This window comes from Egretta garzetta, unplaced genomic scaffold, assembly GCF_000687185.1.
Source record: "Egretta garzetta isolate BGI_Z169 unplaced genomic scaffold, ASM68718v1 scaffold161, whole genome shotgun sequence".
NCBI classification, from domain to species: domain Eukaryota; kingdom Metazoa; phylum Chordata; class Aves; order Pelecaniformes; family Ardeidae; genus Egretta; species Egretta garzetta.
The window spans coordinates 817,298-837,647 of NW_009258754.1; the positions used below are offsets into that span (position 1 = coordinate 817,298).

General features: G+C 42.0%; 1 protein-coding gene across 1 annotated transcript in view; it reads right to left on the minus strand.

The window, feature by feature from the left end:
* Positions 1 to 1,964: 1,964 nt before the first annotated feature.
* Positions 1,965 to 20,350, minus strand: part of LOC104135463 (guanylate cyclase soluble subunit beta-2-like) — a 21,294-nt gene continuing 2,908 nt past the window's right edge. Inside the window, exons 2-16 of the mRNA XM_009649118.2 lie at positions 19,986 to 20,059; positions 19,025 to 19,122; positions 18,657 to 18,814; positions 18,181 to 18,280; positions 16,813 to 17,033; positions 16,620 to 16,725; positions 14,865 to 14,968; positions 13,131 to 13,347; positions 8,573 to 8,893; positions 7,680 to 7,828; positions 5,290 to 5,436; positions 4,848 to 5,002; positions 3,101 to 3,315; positions 2,890 to 3,012; positions 1,965 to 2,116 (exon numbers count right to left, since the gene is read on the minus strand). Coding sequence (XP_009647413.2) covers positions 1,965 to 2,116; positions 2,890 to 3,012; positions 3,101 to 3,315; positions 4,848 to 5,002; positions 5,290 to 5,436; positions 7,680 to 7,828; positions 8,573 to 8,893; positions 13,131 to 13,347; positions 14,865 to 14,968; positions 16,620 to 16,725; positions 16,813 to 17,033; positions 18,181 to 18,280; positions 18,657 to 18,814; positions 19,025 to 19,122; positions 19,986 to 20,059 — 2,340 coding nt within the window. The remainder of the gene's footprint in view (positions 2,117 to 2,889; positions 3,013 to 3,100; positions 3,316 to 4,847; positions 5,003 to 5,289; positions 5,437 to 7,679; positions 7,829 to 8,572; positions 8,894 to 13,130; positions 13,348 to 14,864; positions 14,969 to 16,619; positions 16,726 to 16,812; positions 17,034 to 18,180; positions 18,281 to 18,656; positions 18,815 to 19,024; positions 19,123 to 19,985; positions 20,060 to 20,350) is intronic.

Genomic DNA, 20,350 nt, shown 5'->3' on the forward strand with positions numbered 1-20,350 from the left:
CTTAGATGCATAAAAATAAATCTTAGATGCATTTTCAACCTACAGTAGAGCTCACCCTCAACAAAATAATGAACAGTGCCTAGATAGCAAAATCCTTGTAAATAAATAAATAAATAAATCCTGCCATTCATAAAACTGCACTCTCCCCTAACGGTGCTGCTCAGCTGCACCATGGAAAGTGCTGATGTTAAAGGGTGCATCGACATCAGCACTTCAGCCAGAGTCAGCAGTACCCTCCCGAGTGAATTTCCTGGTCAAACACACTTACTGTACCTTGTTTCACGTTGTAGAGTGGCCTCAAAGTGCATGAAAGGATGTCCTCTGGATGAAACTAAGTCAGAGGACGTCCTTATAAGGTAGTCCAAAAGCTAACAGGTATTCAGTGCATGGGACCACACTAGCAAACCCTCTGAAATACCTGCAGTGTGGGTAACAGCACTGACAGTTTCGCTCTACGCATCCTCCTCTACTGGCCTGCACTGCTTGCTAACATAGACAGAGCTGTAGAGCACCCAGACCAAGGGAGTTACCGTCTCAGAGATTTAAAAGGAAAATCTAACCAGGTGAAGTTTCATCTTGTTATACTATAGAGAGGAGGGGATGCCTTTCATCAGTCTTACCTCTCTGTCTGGTGTTTAAAGACCCTCACGCTTGCTGGAAATGCAGAGGTGGAAATGTGATGCTCCAGCCTGTAACAGAGGAGTAACATTCTCATCTTCTCCAGTGAGTTCTTGCTCAAAGTTCAAATGAGTCTCATGCTTGCATCATTAGACAACGAATCCACACCCAAAAGTAAGAGTGGGGCACATCTCCTGTCAAAGTAACCCAGTACAAGCACATTCCACCTACTCCAAGCTCCGTTTATAGGAGTGAGAGCGCAATTTATGATGCACTGAATTGTCCACAACCCTTGTATCCATCATATTTTTGCTCCTACATCTTAAATCCCTGACAGCTGAACTTCAATTTTTCTCTGCCATTTCTGATCAGGTGTAATTTAAGAATATATCAGCATGGAAGTAATTCAGCTGAGGAGCCTCTGACACCAGGTAAGTGATGATGACTTTAACGTTGTTACTTTCAATGACGTTAACAACATTAATTCCAGCACTGGCAGGCTCCCTCTGTAGTCTCAAACCTTTACTTTTGTTTAGCCAGGGTGAAAAAATGAGAAATAAACTTGCACCTCATTTGAAGGTCTCAAATAGTTCATAGGCCTTGAACAGTCCTTCAGCACTGTGATGAATTCAATGCTACGTAACTCCGCTATGTGTGTGTCCTTCTATGATCATCTAAGCACAGCATGGACAGCTGGTTCAAAGGGCACAGATGGGTTTTTTTTTTTACTGTTGGGTGCTATAAAGTACACATTATTTTCTCTCCAGGATGGAAACATAGAGGTTGTATTAGATCTATTCTGCACTTCTACGGCATAATGCCTTTACCCAACAAAAGACCTGTTAAGAGATTAAACTGTCATCGCAGTTAAAATGTAGATCAAACTCTGTCAACCTTGCCGGGGGAAGATGTTGGCTGTGCTGAAGCCAAGACAGATGGTCACTTCAGGGAATGTTTCTTTTATGGCAAGTGCTCGTTTGAGTAGGAATATTTCTAGCTGGATGAGTCACCTCTTTCTCAATTGCTGCATGAGATACCAAAAAGTGATTTTTACATAGGGATGCTCAAAGACATGTCGGAGGCTGAAAAATGCATCTTGAAAGCATCTTGCGGTGGTTTCCTTTTCCAGTGGCAGTATTATATGGCACATGTAGATTGATTAAAAAAAAATCCTCCATTGTTTTCTTTTTGCTGAAAACTGCGATGAAATGTCTTTTTTCTTTTTTTTTCTGTTTCGGTTTTTTTTTTTACAAAATCATGTGGTACTTGACATACAAAATCAGTCCCACAACAGCAAAATGAACTAAATCATAATAAAATTGCTCTGTTTAATGTAAAAATAAAACTTAGAGTAAAGTGCAAAAATTAGAGCGAACATTTCTAATCTGTGGCTCTTCGGTAGCAGGTTTGACTCTTCCCCGGTTTAGAGGACAAGGACCATCATCTGCCTGCTGGTTGCCATGGAGACTCCCATCACTTTTGGAATCATAAGTTTTGCCTGAAAGGAAACACTCCTTCAGCGTGAGTTTTTAATGACCATGGAGGTTTCTGTTTGTCAGCACACCATATACTGGATTAACTACCACATCTAAGCAGGTGGGAGGGAAGGGAGTAAAATATTGTCTAGTAATCAGTGACAACATATTTGGTCTGTATTAAAATCCACAAAACGCTTAAATAGAGTTACAAGACTTGCTGCATTAGATAAGACTGACTCAGCATCAAATCTGTTATCTCTCGTCTAGTGTCAGCTACTTCAAAAGAGAATGAACTTTGGTTGCAGAACATGGCCATGGCAACAAATCCTTCTGACTCCTGCAGGAGACTGGCTGGGGGACTGCCAGGCTGCATAGTCAGTGAGGTCTCCCCTTCTCAGGCTTAGAGCCAATAAGGGCTTCCCCATAACTACAAACAATGACAGCTTTTCTAGGAAAAGATGTGTACACGAACAATCAGGTCTGTCCATGTGAAGAGCTGTCTAACATTTATCTGTTCTGTTGGCATGGCTAGGAGGACTCTGGGGTTTGACAGCTATGTCAGCTCCTTTCTCCCTAGTGCACAACTGACACCTGGGATTGCTCTGAAGGTGAATTAGTTTGGCCCTAAACACCGTGCAGAATGGTTAGTTCCACCAATATGGATATGTTGGCATGAATTTCTGGCTTGAGTAAAAGAATGGTTATTCAGAGGAGGCATATATGAAGCTGCGAGACTAAGCCTCTGTTACTTCCTAGTTCTGTTGTCTTTGCTAGATGGTAACTAAATAACTACCTGTTAAATCTGCAATTTTCGCTTGATTTCTTCTTTTGAGGCTGTTTTGTGCATCTGTGGGGCCATCAGTATACTTCATGGCAACGGCTGGGGTCTGGTCCTTCTCTGGCCGAGCCTGAGTAACTGAAAGAAGAACAGAAAAGGGTATTTAATTGACTTGTATTAACATTCATTTGTTCAAGGAGGGAAAGATATGTCGAGTTGACTCTACCTGGCTGATGACAACTTGGTATTGTGTCAGTCCTGCCTTCTTGAAAGGACTGAACAGATTCATGGCCAGCGTCTAAGTCTTTCATTGGCCTTCCCATAATTTCATTCTCAGTTGCAGTTTTATTTCTAATGAGGAAGTATGTGTGCATTTTCCCTTTGCCTTTTACTTCTATTTCTCCTCTTTCAATCATCTCAAAATTCTTGTATTTTAGGCATCTAAAATACCAGAAGCAAAATGACACACGAAAAATTAAGATTAGCAAAAATTACACAGATGTTTTAAAAGAGCTATTATAATCTAAGTAATCAAATCACAACAGTCTGGGAAAAATAGTATTGATCCATGAGGGTTTGTTTCAACTGTTTATTCAAGCTTGGTGTGCTTTTATAGCTTTACACATAAAGCCTGTTCAAAAATCAATGGATCGCATAGTCAAACACTTCAGTATGATGGAGGGCTCTTATTGACCAGTAAGTAGAAATTAAGAACTGCAGCAGCCAATATCAGTTAGACAGAATTATCTCCAGTCATTTCATCAGAGAAGGCATCGGGTTTGTTGAGCATGATTTACTCCTGGTAAATCTAGACTGGCTATTCCCAATTGCTGCCTTCATGTGTCCAAAAATGGCTTCCAACAGGACTTGATTTTTCACTGGGACTGACGTAAGGCTGACCAGCCTATAGGTTCCCAGCCTGCCCTCCTTGCCATTTTTTAATATAGGTGTAACATCTGGCTTTCTTCAGTTGCGACGGTGCTGATCTTCATGACCTTCCAGAGATGAGAGTAAGCAGCACTGTAATGCCATCAGCCAGCTCTCTCGTTACCTTTGGAGGCATCCCATCTGCTCCCATACACTTCTATAGATTGAGATATTTCTCAAAAGACCCCTGATCTGACCCTCTTCCAATACTCGTACTTCACCTACTCCTTGAACCTTCACTCTAGGTGCAGGGACCTTGAAGACCTCATCAGTGAATACTGAGGCAAGAGAGGCCTTGAATAACTCAGCCTTTATTCAGGGCACTGTCACTAAATCACCTGCTACAGCCGGCCCATGTTTCCATTTATATTTTTCTGCTAATGTATCAGGAGCTCCTCTGACTGCCTTTGAACCTTCCTTGCCCATTTCAATGCTAGTTGAGCTCTGGCTTCCCTAGTATCATTCTTATGTGCCCAGACAATGTTTTTGTACTCCTCCTTTGCAGCTTGTCTTCACTTCCACCTCTTGCATACATATTTTATGCATACATAAAATTCTTGAAGATGTAGTATTTAATTTTTAGTGACATGAGTTTTAGGAAAGTAAATTACTCACTGCATGAAGAGGATAGTGGTTTATGCAGTTAATCCTTAGTAAGTGCCAATAAAACTGTTTCGCCACAAATTATTGTGCTCAGTCAGAGAGATTTTAAAGCTTTTGTTGTGCAGGATGTCAAATTAAATGTTCTGACTGTGTTTCTGGCATCTATGCCACTCTATCGGTACTTCCAAATAAGCTACCACAATTATTTTTTTCCCACATTTTGCTCTCTAGGATCGAGACTCTCAAACCTTCTCTCCATATACAAATGCATTTGAAATAAACAGAACAAATAAAACTCTTTGCAAGCAGTGATTTTTCTTTATAAGTAAGCTGCATAGATCAGTGACTAAAGACAGCATCATCTACGTTGAAAGCTGCAGCTGTCAAGGCAGTGGTTTTTAGCACAGCTTTTAACAGGCAAAGGTTCCATCATAGTTACTCACTGATAGGCACTGGCGCTTAGATGAATTTTACTCGGGACACCGTGACTCTCCATCCGGGAAGCTATATTCACCGTGTCTCCAAACAAGCAGTAACGAGGCATCTTTTCTCCAACAACACCAGCCAAGACAGGACCTGTATGGATCCCAACTCTAATCTTTACAAAGACATAAAACACCCCCCAAAAATGTCACTTGTTATTTAACATCTTTCTTCATGCTATTCAGCCACCTAAAAGTTCATCCTAACACAACACTGGACACCAGTTAAATATCAAATATCCACAGGGAGAGGCTCTTGGTGAAAAATGTACCCGTGTAGGCCTTGCCCAAAGTCAGAGAGGAGTCAAAAGAAGCTCTTTGCTGTCCTGCTGCAATACATTAGCCAGAAGCCGAACCCAAGAAGCAGACAGATAGACATGCATTCTTTGCGTTAACAACTTACTTGGATAGGATTTCCAGAAACCGGGTTCTGTACTCCTTTAGCTGCTATTATCATCCCCAAGGCAAAGTTAGCAACTCGCTCAGCATGAGTGGGTACTGGCACAGGGACCCCGCCTACTACCATATAGGCATCTCCAATTGTCTCCACCTTTAATTGAGACGGACAAGCATATGAGCATGCCATATATATCTTGCTCAGGTTAGTGCTTTGCTGTTCGAGGCTCTTCTTACCTGCACCAACTCCCCCTTTCTTCTATAAGATGTTTCCAATCACTAAGAAGCTCTAGCATGCATGAGTTTCCTTGAGATGGGGATCCTTTTCACGACTCCACACTAGTAATTTCAATGCATTCTGTCCCTGCTTATGTGACCCATTTTAGGTATCAGTGTGAGAGACCCTCAGGATTAAGGGATGCTGTGAAAGTGTCAGACTTTTTGCCTTCCTCTTACCCAGGATAGACCTATATGCAAAGAGCTATCCCCAGGCGCAGACTCCCGAGCCAGGAGGTTATCCGATAGCTGAATGCTATTAATTAGCTCTGATTCACAAGTGGTGTTAAAAGTGTATTTCTTTTTCAAAAGAGATTTCTTTTTTAGAAAGTCACACTAAAGCAAGGGAGTCTATTCACTGGTGATTATTATTAGGGGGTTCACATGAAATTAAGAAACCTCCAATCTCCAGGATGTCAGAGAACGCGAAGTGTGAACTAAGCAGGTCGGGAGCATCCTTCCCTACAGCCGGCTGTTTTCCCACAACACACTGCAGCCTGTGAGACAAACGCTGAAGGGTTCATCCTCCTTCAGGCATCCAGTCTCCTTGGAGTGCAGGGTGAGGCACCTGAGAAACACTCTGGGGTTTGCCCCTGTACCAGAGATTTTGCTGGGAATAGAAATAGGCCTGTTTGAAAGAGAGAATTCTCAAACATTTAAAATTCACTGTGAAAGACTGTTACACAGTAAGGAAATTTTCTAAACTGCTCTTATGAGACTTCATTGTTACGTTTACCATGAGTACATCAGAGATCTGTTTAAATTAGATTACTTGGATTTCTTAAAAGTGAACACCAATAGGAGAGGGGGAACATAATTTCATCTTTGGGTTTGTTCATTAACATAACGACTTAAAACACATTAGTCTTGAAAAATGTGCTCCTCTACATGCCTTCTATCAGATAGCCAACCCCATAGCAATGTCAGTAATTTTCTGTAACAAATTAAAAACAACTGTAAAAAGCTACTAATGCAAATAGATACCCTAATTACTTTTCGGCCATGGTAGGAGATTTAATTTAATAAGCTTTATTCATAACTTCAGATGTTTATAAGCTTGGGCCAAGTTTCTTTGATCAACTTCAATATTTTGTTTCTTTCTCAATTCCCTGAAACAGTAATCTTGTCCTCCCTCTCTGTACCCTGGTAACCTCCTTCAATATTCATAGGAGTTATATACAGGCATCAAAAGGAGATTATTACAGTGACAGATAATTTACTCATGATGGATGATTTGGATAGAATATGATGCTAATTTATCCTAAAATCTGCGGGCCATATCCTGGATGCTTCAATTATTGAATACAGTTTCCTTGCCAAGGCAGAAATGCTTCTGATTTCCCAGTACAATTTATTGCGGGATGAACTGCATGCCCTGCCTGAGCAAGGAATGAATGAGATTTGGATTTCACCCTTTACTATTTCTGCCTTCCTGAATATTTAATGTGCTGGGGACAGACAGAAACTTAGGACTTGCTCTTTAGCTCATCAAATCTGGGTACCTCTGGAGATGTTAATAACGCTATTATTATGTGTCAGCCAGGGCTCTGATCCTTCCAGCACGGTGTGGAGACAACATGTACGCTACAGTCTAGACCTAATCAATGCTCTTTGGGATCAGCAGAAGATTTATACCATCACCTAAGAGCTCCATGAAGCAAAGTCTAGGTATTATCTGGGTATTGTTTACAATGTTATTTCACCCCCAAAGGAGACACTTAATGATACTGTCACCTATTTACAACAGGTTGGAATAAAAGAACTAGGAAAATTATTCAAAATGGTCCATAAACTAGGATATCCTGTCATGTTGGGTTGGCATTTGAGAGAGGAGGGAGGGATATGTATGAAAGAATAACCGCTCTGGTGTTAGTGTTGTGGGACTCTAGCCCATAGCAGAAGTTACGTTCCTGTCTGAAAATTTGAAACATATTTAATCACACCTCTGCCTGGTTTTTTAGTTTCTCTGCATGGCACTACAAATATGCAATATTTTATAGTTTATCAAAAATCATGCTGGGGGGAAGAGGACTTACGTGCATTTAAAAACAAAAAACCAAACCACCACCACCAGAACCTTTTTCCAGACTATTTCTAGAGCCTCTATCGATCCATACGTACCTTGTACACATCATGCACTGTGGTCAGTCTGTCAAATTGCAGGTACATTGAATTTAACATGAGAACTATCTGAATAGGCTCACATTGGGCACAAATGTTGGTAAAGGTGACAACATCGCTGAATAGTATGGTGCACTCCTTGAACTCTCCTGTGAGCAGAAAGACCAGTAGTAAGTATGTGTAATGGCTGGACAATCATGACATCTGCTTGAGATTTGTTTGCAAAGATTTCTTTCTTGTCATTCTGTTAGGACATATGACCTATCAGTTGTAATATTCATATACGGGTGCTGATAAGAGAGATGTTGATATAGGAGTATATTAAAACATAAGAATCATCACACATCTCAAATAATCCAGACATCCAGACCTTTGTCCATCCATATTCAGGATATACTTTGCTCTTTACCCCTAACTTCACATATGTGCTTACCAAAGGGAATTTAAGCATAGTCTTACTTGCTATCCTCAAGAAAAATGGGAATCATGATGACGCTGGGTTTATAGATAGCATAGAGGAACAAGGAGAATTTTCTAGGAAAGACCAATGCCTTCCATTTTTGAGCCCTCATTTCCCTGTATACCCACGTTAAAAACAAAATCTCAGTTTACTGTTGAAGCACTGAGATTTGTTCCCTGAATTGGCAGCTGCTACCACCTTTCACCTCCTAGGGAACAATTTTGGCAAACAGCTTTCAAAGCTTTGTTTGAAAGAATAGTCCAAGCTGTGTTATCAGTGAGATGAAGGGTCTGTGGTCCTCCTCCCATGAGTGTCACTAAGTAAAGAATGTACTCCGCAACAGTGGCAACAGGGCTGTGCCAGCACCCCAGTCTCTCTATCATCATCGTCAGCTGCACAAATCATGCATCACGAATGGATCCTGCTTATTCACCTGCCTCAACTCGCTTCCCCTCTTTCAGCTGGTTGGCCACGTGCTGAGGAAGCATGGCGTAGAGCAGAGCCTCAGTCTTTTTCTTCTCTTCCTCCAGGTGCTTCGACAGTATCCGCAATTCTTCCTTCTTCCTCTCCAGCTGGTTAGAGAGCTCCATCTCTGCCAGTCGCTGCTGATTGAGAAGAATCAAATCCCTGGTCACGTCATGAGGTGCAATGTCTGCAATGTGCATCTGTCGCTCCTCCAGTTCGTGCAAAGTGCGAAGCAAAGGTGAGCAGAGGTAAAGCATGCACTGCAGGGACTCCATCCAGATCATCTGGCCTGTTTGAAACAAGTGTCGGTAAGAGCTTTCAGTGGCCTGGACTTTCATGTGATGCTCAGTATTACTGATGTTAATTTTAGGGGATGAGTTCTAAGGACAGTGGCTTTTTGTAGGGTCTCGGTCATCACAGGAATTACTCTGTTTCCTGGAATTAGAGTTGGACTTCTTTGGAGGAGGTACACTAGGGAAATAAAAAAATTTCAGGACCTAGAAAGCGGTCACTCACTCATTGCAACTGCTAGACAGAGCCCAACCATGCTTCAGGTCCCTCCTCTTCATGAGGAACCCTGGTGCTCGCAACTCCTCTCCTCTCCTCCTAATTCTGGAGCTGTTCCTGAAGCCAGTCAGTCAGCACTATGCACAGGGGAACTGAGACTCACAATGATTAAGTGAAACATTTAAAGTTTCATTTCACAGAGGGTAAAATGTGGCCCCAGTAAAGTCAACGGTGCTTTCCTTCCTGGAAGCAGCAGCTTTCTATCACTGTGATCATCTAACTAAGGAGGTACAAAAATGCCTGAAAGGTAGAAGAGATTTTTGGTGGGGGATTGAGTTTTTGATTTCTCTGTTGAGATTTGGTTATGGGCTTGATTTTTTTTATATTTTTTTTTTTATTATTGTTATTCTTTATTTGCTTCATAAGTATTCTTGGCTTCTGAACAGCAATCCAGGAATTCTTATTTCGTTCTTTCTCTCTCACCCCATCCCCAGGGCAACTGGATGAACAGCTTGAAAACTAATGGGATTGGAACATCAGAGATACCATGTGAATTAATCCTGGAATCATTAGAGGAAGTGAAGTTGTACCTGTGACTAGTTAAAGTTCCTCGTTTTGGTAACATCACTTTTTTTCAAGCTCTTCCTAAACTCTTAATTTTTTCTGAATCTCAGGAATACCAGATTTGACACTCATTATGTAAGGGTGAAAGAAGAGAAGGGAAAATTAGGTCATATTATATAGTTCAGAGAAAAAAAATTGAGGTCATAGAACAGTTAAACCAAATGTCATTATAGTTAATTACATGAAGCAGAGAATCATTCCATACTCACTCCTCCTAGTAAAAATAAAGCATATAAAATATATTTTTTGCTAGAGTAATTTTAACTGGCAAACTTTTATGTAACATTGGGAAGGGGTGTGAAGACAGAAATCAGAATCTGAAAATGCAACTACAAAAAATAAAAGCACAGCTTTTATCTAACTAATCTATTTTTATCCACATTTGAAACCCAGCCAGTAGCAAATAACTCCCCTCGAAGGCATAAATTAAGAATGAATCACGTATTCACATTTGGGGATTCAAAATGCATGGAGGCACAGGGGAAGCCTTTTTTTTCCTCCAGCCATAGCAATGTTATCAGGACTTTGACTCCAAGCCCTTCCCTCATCCCCGCCCCTCACCCAGCAGACGGGACGTGCGTGCTGAGAGGAGCGACGCTTGCCGTGCATTATTGCGGGAATGCTCACCCTGCGTTTCATTATCATCTGTACATGCCAAAGATGCGATCCAAGACTTATGAACAGGCATGGCCTGTGCGGGGTGGCTGCATTTAAAATGCTGTTCCACGTACAAAGCAGTAATTACTTTGGCAAGGAAAATTCTTCACAGTGCAAAGCGATTCTGTGTTGGGTGCATAGGCTGATGAGTAGAGCTATGGGGAGGCAAGACACGGACAGTTACTTTTTCACAGCTCAGTGCATCTCCAGGCTGAGCCCAGTGGCTCCACGAGCAAAAGTTGGCTGTGAGGGCTGGCACTGTGTCCCTTCCACAGGTCCCCAGTGAAGCAAAAGGCCATAGCTGAGGACTGGGGAGATTCACAGGGCAACTGGCATTGAATCCTAACCCAAACGAAGAGGGATGATACAACCATGTTGCAGGAATTGCCCCAGAGTAATGCCTTACATTATATATTTGGTTTTAACCTCTGCAAAGAAAAACACACAGGGCAGCAGTATGGGGAAAACTTTCGTACCCTTTCTGGGAAGTGGGTATGACTGGGCTCCTCTTTGAGGTGCCTGTACACAAATGTGCAGAACATGAGGAAAAGCCAGGAGGAACTAGAGGTCTGCATGCACTTTCAGGGCTACCCTGTCATTGGCGTCATAGAGGCTTGGTGGGGTAGCTCACACACCTGGAGTACTGCAAAGGATGAACACAGACTCTTTAGAAAGGACAGGCAGGCAAGGAGGGGGAGCTGCCTTTTATGTGAGAGAGCAAGGGAAACGCATGGAGCTCTGCCTAGGGCTGGACGATCAGCCAGCTGAGAGCTTCTAGTTAAGGATTAGAGGGCAGACCAATGCGGGTGACGTTGCGATGGGTATCTGCTACAAATGCCCTGCTCAGGAAGACAAAGTAGATGAGACCTTCTTAAGACAAGTGGAAGAAGCCTCATGGTGGACATTAGCTACTTTGGTACCTACTGGACAGACAAAACAGCAGGGCACATGCAATTTGGGAGATTTCTGGAATGTGCTGAGGCACTGATAGAGGTGAGCTTCCTGACACAAGTGACTGATGAGGCGATGAGGGGAGGTGTCCTGCTAGACCTCATACTTACAAACAATGAAGAACTATGGATGTGAAAGCTGGACTCAGCCAGCAACAACTGTGCGATGGTGCAGCACAGGAACCTGAGAGGAATGAACAAGGCAAAAGAAGCAAGATCGCAACCCTGGCCTTCGGGAGACTGGACTTTGTCCCATTCAGGAATCTGCTTGGAAGAATCCCATGGGATACAGCCTTGGAAAGAAGAAGGGTCCAGAGGAGCTGGTTGATTACCAAGGATATCTTCTTCCAAGTTCAGGAATGGTGTACTCCGATGTGCAGAAAGTCAAGCAAACATGGCAGGGGCCTGCATGGATGAACAAGGAGCTCTTGACTAAACTCAAACATAAAAAAGAAAGAATACAAGAGGTGAAAGCTGAGTCGGGTCACCCCAGAGGAAGACACAGGGTTGAAAAAGCCAAGACCCACCTGGAGTTGCATCTGTTGAGGAAGAAGGGCTTCTACAAGTATGTGAGCCGCAAAAGGAAAACTAGTGAAAATGCAGGCCTGCTACTGAATGGGGCAAGGGATGTGCTGAGAAAGGATATGGAAAAGTCCAAGGTACTCAGTGCTTTCTTTGCTTTCGTCTTTGCTGGTTAAGAATCACCCTTCAGGAATCTCAGGGCACTGAGACCATTGGGAAAGTCTGGAACAACAAAGACCTACCATCTGCACAGGAGGTTCAGGTTAGTAAACATTTAAACAAATTGGATATACAGTCCACAAGACCTGATGTGATGTATCCAGGAGTGCTGAGGGAGCCGGCTGGCGTCACTGCGAGGCCACTCTTGATCAGTTTTGAAAGGTCATGGTGACTGGGGGAAGTTACTGAGGCCCGGAAGAAAGTAAATGTCACTCCTATTTTCAAGAAGTAAAGGATGGAGGACCTGGGAAGGCTTGGAGCATGTCATATAAGGAGAAGCTAAGAGAGCTGGGGTTGTTCAGCCTAGAGGAGACAAGCCTCGGGGGGAGCTTGTCAATATGTATAAATACCTGATAGGAGGGAATAAAAAAATACTTTTCTCAGCAGTATCCAATGACAGGACAAGAGACAGTGGGCATTAATCGAAATGCAGGAATTCCTTTTAAACATAAGAAAAAAACTTTTTACTGTAAGGGTGGTTAAACACTGGAATGGGTTGGCCAGGGAGGTTGTGGAGTCTCCATCCTTGGACATATTCAAAACCCAACTAGACATGGTCCTGAGTCACCTGCTTCAGTTGACACTGCTTTTGAGGGAGGATGGACTAGACAATCTCCAGAGGTCCCTTCCAAACTCAACTGGAGTTGAGTCAATTCTGCGACTCTGTGAATAACTGAGACTAGAGGTGGTTCAGAAACCAGACTAATCCTCCCTTGGCCTTGCCCCCGTTACTCAGGAAACCCGCAAAGATGTGGGTTTTGCAGCATTAGAAAAACACCATCTTTGCAAGCCTTTCAAAAGGGAGCGCAGTTGTTATTTCTGACTGAAAGCCTTCAAAATCTGGTGAGGTAATAGCAGAATTGGCTACAAGCATCTTAAAGTACTGTTTCTCTAAACAGAACCATCTAATCCTCTCCTCACTGCACAAAGACAAGGCCATTTATAGAACTTAGGTGAAGCCAGGAGTCCACAGAAAGGCATTAGTTCAACTCCAGCATAATTCCTGGTTTAATATGAACACTTGTGCTATTGAAAACAGTGAAGTACCTCTCAGCTCTAGCATTGGCCGTTGTTTCCATGACTCTGGCATCATCTCTCTTCTAGTCTGGAAGATGAATTGGCTGTTGATGAATTTCTGAATACTAGAGATGGTGAAGGGTACTTCTGGGTGAACGATACTGAAATAGTGATCCAGGCAGATGCCCATGGTCTGAAGGCCAGGTACAATCTTCTGAATGCTCACCCCAGCTTGCTTCACTCTGAGCTTAAAAAGAAAATATGGACAATGTGTTATAATTCATATCCTGTTTGGGCTCAGGCCAAGCTATAGCTGAGCACTGTTCATACATGTACACACACTTAGCCTTACTGTACTACATGGCTTATTTCTGAGCAAAGTTTCTATCTTATTAGCGTATTACTGCAAAGCTCTGAATGAGTGTCCTTTCTAGCAAGACAAAGCCGCCAGAAGGGAATGTTATAATCCAAATGCTCTTCCCTATCAGTTGTTAAAAACAAAACTATCTGCTATTATCCTTGCTTGCACTTGTGTAGGCGTAACAAATAGCCTTGCAGGTAGCTGCCAGAGAAAATTAGAGATACCAGAGCGTCTCCTGCATTCCAAAAGGAAAATAGCTGTGGCACAAAATGTCTTGGCAAATATTCATTTTCTAATGGATGCCATGGGTTACCTTCTCTTAACCATTCCTGTGTAAAGGTTTAGTCATTCTCTTTTAGCCTAATGACCATGTATGAGCTCTTAACTCCTGCAGAAATGTCCACCGTGCCTTCACTGCTTGTCATCAGAGTTACTGAAGCTCTGCCCTAGCTACCAAGAATGGGTGCAGGACTTGCCCTTTTTCCACACTAGTAATTTTATCAAATTAGGCTGACTGGCTGGCTTGAAAGGTTTAAAACTCTGAACTTCGGCTAATGTGGACAGTGGCATGAAGCAGACTGTGCTCTGGAATCTCTATCAGTGTGATGCCAAAACACATTCCCTGAGTGGCTGTGTTCAGCTTTCTTCTGCTGTCCCATTCTCAGCTTCTCCTTTCTTTGCTCCTGTCTTAAGCTAGTATTCTCTGTGCGGAATTGGGAGCAAGAGGAATGGTAGCTTGGTGGGAACCCAGGCTAGATGGAAACCAGCCACAGAGCAGTCCCTGCGAATGGAGAGGCAATTCTATTGCTGCAGAGTATGTGTGCACAGGAGAGGAGACTCAGTCCTCCCCTGGAAGTTAAAGAGATTTTTGGGTCCAGTTCCTACTAGATGGGGTTGCATGCTGCCCAATTTAGTAGGTAGCTGGGTTTTCCCAGCAGAAGCATGTAGGAGTAGACTCAGAGAGCATGTAGAGCATCATTTGCCAGCAAAACCTTACAAAAGCCTTTGGCAAGATTGGAAACTGGGGAGAGGGTGATTAGCTATCAGTTTAAAGGATGGGTCGCGCCTCTGGCACATCCAAGGACAGGAAGGTGGCCAGAAGCCTCAGAAAATTCTGTTCTGTGTTTGGTAATGGGCAGACTGCTGCAATAAATCTTGCTGTCATACCTGCAGCTGTTTCAGACATGGTAATCTCAATAAATTCAAAGGAGATTCCTATCTGAAATGGTCCAGATCCAATTGGTCTGAGTGACTTATATTGTGTGTCTCTGTACAGAGCACTTCTGTAAATGCTACAAATGAGCGTGCACTGTACAGAGCACACCCAGCAGTGAACTGGAGGACAGTCAAACCAGAAGAAAATCACTATGCACGTAAATGCCCTTACTCCATGCTTGTCCTACCTCTTTATCAAAAACCATATGAAAAGGAAGTCCATTGCAAAATGTTTTTGTGTCAATCCAGAGGCTCTTGGGATAAACAGGGTCAAATCCTCTCAGGAGCTTACCTGTGGGAAGAGAAATGTGTAGTTTTTCATCGTGTTGCGCCTCATAAAAGCAGTCAGCACCACTTTTTAGCACCCAGCGACACAGGGCCCTATATCATAATGAATGAAGACAAAGTAAACAGTGTGTGGGTCCAGAAATATGCACACATCTGTGCTGAATGCTCCACAGTTTAATACACAGCTAATCTGAGTTGGCTGAGAGTTAAAAACTTAACCGCACTGAAAGCACAGAGCATTAGATGCATGAAATTATGTGGAAACAATAATAGATGAACAACTGCAGATGTTGCTGCTCTACGAATCTGCAGATGTCATAGCAATATAACACAGCTATATCCCACAAAAATGTACACAGAAGTCCATTTAATACGCTTTGCCAGCTACTAAGGAACACTTATGGAGAAAAACCCAGCATGGTCTGGGTTTCAGCCTCCTGTACAAAGAACTCTAGTCCGTAGCACAGAGACCAAATTACTGTTCGGTTTCTATCTTACTTACCCCGAGATTTTTTAAAAAATGGTCACAAAGCTAGAGAGCAGGCTGTGTTTGCTAGCAAACAGGTATTTTTGCAAAATTAATAAAATGGGTAAAATAGTCAAAAGTGCTCATCTGACTGAAGCATGCAAAGCCTTTGGTCTTCACAGTATAAACTGGGATTCTCCAGTAACCCACAATAATCATAAGGGTGGTTATTTCAAGTGATCTCTTTCCACCAGAAGGTGGCTATGACAGTCACTCTAGTAAATGCTACTTGATAACACAAGCTCAAGTCACTTAGGAGAACAGTGTGAAAGATTACAAACTTAGGACCCAACTTTTAGGCCTCTTACTGCTTCAGGGGAAGTCAGCGTGGGTTTTTCATCTTTCAAAGCCTGGCTCTTGATAACTTTTGCATTTATTGTTAAAGGATTTTATTTTGTAATAATGCTACTTGAAAGTTTTATTTTGAATATACATCAATTTCTTACTCAATATATCTGCTCTTGTAATGCACGTGGCATTGCATCAGATGATAGCAGGTTCAATTTTTCAGTCCTCCCAGAATCCAGACAGCTTGGCAATAGTGAGCTGGATTCTCCTTCCTCTTGAGGAATCTAAAGATCTTAACTGCAAAAATCCTTCCATTTTATAAACGTATATGAACAGAGATTATAAACATATAATATATAAAGATATAAACAGAGATTGCTGGCTTAGCAGTAGATTTTTGGTAGTGGAGGGTGTGATTTGGCTTTTAGAATTTACTACAGTTGATAACTTTGGAAAGGAGTAGCAGCTACCAAGTTAAAAAACACTTTTAAATTCATCATCTCAGACCGAGTGACATGAGAAGGAGGTATCAAATGTACCACACAATGACATTTTATAGAAGAACAGTTTTCAGAAGAAAACCCTGTTTCAGAGACAAAAGTGACAGGTCATATTCCATTTAAGTATCTGTCATTACTAAGCATGCTTATTATCTGCAATTTTTCTTTGATTACCAATGTCTAAACAAAAGAAACTCAACCAGAAACATTTTGAAAAGACGCAGAGGAAACATGAATGGCAACTTCAGAAGGGATGGGTGGGCGGAGATAGGGAGGCTTACTGACTTGCTTACTGAAGAGGCTCAGAAATGAGGACAAGCTCCCTCCGAATGCTCTCTCACCTTTTCCTAATGTGATTATTCCTCTTATTGTTTTCCAGTGACTTTTCTTGACAGGACAAACAGAGCTTCCCCTGACTCTAATTGTAGTCTTGGCTTTTTCAAGGTCCTGTTGAAATAAATCCAAAGGAAAATTCAAAGGTATTTTTATTTTAATCATATTTTAATAATATAGTGGTAATGAATATTAAAATACCTCTTTATTCAGTTGATTCTCACTTTGTTTTTCAGAGTCAGCAAGATACTGAGGTGAGGAAGAAAATTTATTTCTTTCCTTGTATGAAAATACAGGGTTTTGAGTGACAAGAAAAACAATGTGTTCTTTTTTACCAGTTCTTTCTTCTTCCTCTGTTTGATTGACTATTTCCATTGAAATCTCAATGTTAAAAAAATCCAGGGCTGCTGCACCGATGATTCCTGAAGGGGAGACAAAAGACAAAGTATTGCCAAGAACAAACCCTTTCCATTTTCCCTTTTAGAGGGCCTACGGTGGAATTTCACTGTTTCGGAAATCACTTCTCTGAAGGACTCTGGAAGAAGAAATCATCCTGGTGTTACCTATGTCACTACCATTGCCATGGTGAGAACACATGCATAGAAGGTAAGCTTTAAAGTTACTGTTTCTTTTGTCTTGTCTGATGACAAATGCTTATTTTCACTAGAAGCAGCTCAGCAGGATATCTGAAGAATGTGTCCAAATACTCATACATAGCAGTAATATGAATTCCCATTAACCCCAAAAATGCATGGGGTCTAAAGAGATTCTGCTATAACAATCTGTTTCGGTCATTGCAGAATATTTTCTTTTGAAAGGAAGGAAATATCCTCCATGTAGATGCACAATCAGTCCTCTCATTTCTGCTTAGCTATTAGGCGAAACACTGGACAATGACATGGAAAGCTCTGTCTGAAATTCCAAATAGTTCTTCAGTAGGAATATGAAATGAGTTTTGACAAAGGGGGAAGTTTTGATAAACTTCTAAATCCAGCAGCACCTATGAAAGAAAGGCATATGATCATCTCTTACAGACATACAGCTGTTTAACCCTTGCACGAGTACAACCGTGGAGATTTCTGTAAATGCTGGAAAAAGATCCAGTTCTGAGCAGGGCTCAGATTGCATGTACTGCAGGAGTATTTATTACAGGATGGATGGATGTCTTCAAATCAACTATAACTTGTACTTCACTATAATTTAAGGAGCATGAGTTACCGAGAACTAAGCAACAGGTAGCCACGATACACACCATGAACTTTCATCTTTCCTTCCAGGAAAGGAATTCTACAGGAATTCTATAGAAGGAACAGACACTTATGGCCTGGGTTGTCATATCTTAAATCTTGATGAAACCACTTGGAGCTAGGAGTGATCAGGCAGTCAGGAAAAATACCGAGATCAGATGTCTGGTGACAAACTCTACCAGGCTTCAATTCCATGGCCAGTCCTGATCTGAAAAAAGACTCTGAAACCGGAGCAAAGTATATCTGCAAATATATGATTACCCTGTGTATATATATATATTGCATTACCAGCTGATCTGTACTCTGCATTCTCTCTGATTACCTGGCACAATATGGCACAGACCTCTTCTGTCTGAATAGTAATGTAAGTGCATTGACCCGTCTTCATTCTTTTCTACTCTAAAAGATGGGGCATTCATCTCCTGAGGAAGAGCAAACAAAAACAAAACTTCAGTATCTTTTGCTGGTAAATGCCACTTGCACAAAAGCATCCCATGTCTTAATAAAATACGCATTAATCTAAACAAGCTGAAATATAGGAAATTAAATATGTGAAAGAAAATCTACTATGCATTAGAGCCAATGTACTAAATAATGTCTAATGTTGAGGAATACTCAGAAAAAAATTATTATAAAAAATTGTCCTAACTTTTTGGAGTAATCTGTTTCAGAACGTAGGAGAGCCTGTTACAGCATCGTTTTCCATTATTCATTGACACCTGTGAGATGCTGTTCCTTCCGTTGCAAACTCTGGCAGAGTCCACCCATACCTGCTCAGTAATTACCACTTGAACTTGCCTGGTAAGAGAGGGACAGGTAGCTGTGCAATGCATCCAGGTTCTCTATGAACTCGTAGAGATTTCCACCCAGTGTCCTCAGCATGTGGTCATAGCCTGAGCGTTTACAGAATTCAAAGAAATACTTCCCAAACTCTTTCAGAACCATGTCAGCAGGAAAAAAAGGCATGAGGAACTCCTAGCAAAGTAAAGATACCTTAATGAATACGACAGGCTTGGAAGTTCTTGAAGTGCTGTTGGGAGGATTAAGAGTGAATGCAGAAAATTTGCAGCATAGGGAGGGCGTGCCAAACAGCACAGGAGACTAAAACCTGGCCTGCGGTCTCAGTCTTGACCCAGGATGGTTCATTTTTGAGGCACGGCAACACATACCTAATATTTTGCAGGCTTTGTCGATGAGCTGCATTGTGATCTCATCTTTGTAAACCTCAAAAGTCAAGAAAGAATCCTGGACTCCAGCCTGCAGTCTGCAACAGAGAAGACAATATTCATGTCTCGGCAGTGCTGTAAATAGAACATGCTTGGGTGACCCAACTGGCATTCATTAAGCCCTGTTTGCTGTTAACCTGCTCCTTAACCTCCTTCAGGCGTTATCTTGGAACACGCTACTGCCCCTAACGGTTTAAGAGTGTTGTTTTAGCATGGCTGAATGGTGGCGTCCACCTCTCTGTTTCTGCTAGTTCATGTTATGGTGTTATGGTAAACTCTTTTAAGGATTAGGGTGCCATACTGGGGGGGGCAGGGGGCTAGAGCAAGTGGAGCCTACGTTTGTCTTCTGGTGTACTGGCTTGTCATTCAGTGTGGCCACAATACCAATCTCCTGGGTCTCCACAGACTTGACCAAAAACTTGCTGAATTTTTACACCGGCTTCAATAGCTACTATATGTATATACCTAAGTACCATTTTTACATCTTTTTCTCTTGGAAAATGCCACAAAGCTCGTAAAGCAAAGAAAGAACAGAGATGATGTATTTAGCTGCTTTCCTGAAGGTACTGGAATTAAACTGACTTCAAATCAAGGATGACATCTTTTCAGTGTAATTACTTTTTGATATTGCCACAGTTAGCCAGTGAGTTTATGGCACAGTTGTCTGTAAGACTAAATGTCATCCTTAATTATCTGATCTAATGAATTAATTGGGGCAAATTAGTATCAGAGTATGAAGTGTCACACGGTAAGAAACTCTTGCTTTTGCCCTGCTAGTTACTTCTAATAATTACTCGAGATACACATCAGCTGCCATTTAGTAGTGAGAAATTATAATCCTCTGCTGCTAAATTCCTGAGCATTTTTTTTCAATACACTACGTTTATTGGGAACACCTTACCTTAATTTTTCCCATGTTTCTTCACCATACTTTTCAACCACCAAAGACTTCAGGCACGTATTTATAAATCCATACTGCAAAAGCAAATGTATGAACATGGAAAAGCCATACTGATTTTCAAAATGCAGCCCAAATGCCACCTTTTTCGCGTTTGCGAAATTTACGAGCTTGCGAAGGCTAATTTTGTGTTGCAAAGGAGACGGTAACAGTGTTTGACAGCCCTTGTGCCTCTCAGCAAGCAGCACCGCCGGTAGCTCGGCGTTTCACGAGCACGCAGGGAAACAGAGCGAGCACGTTCCATCCTGCGCCGCAGGGAAGGGGCCGGCGGCAGCGGCCAGGGACCCGCTCGCCCTGGGCGCAGCCGG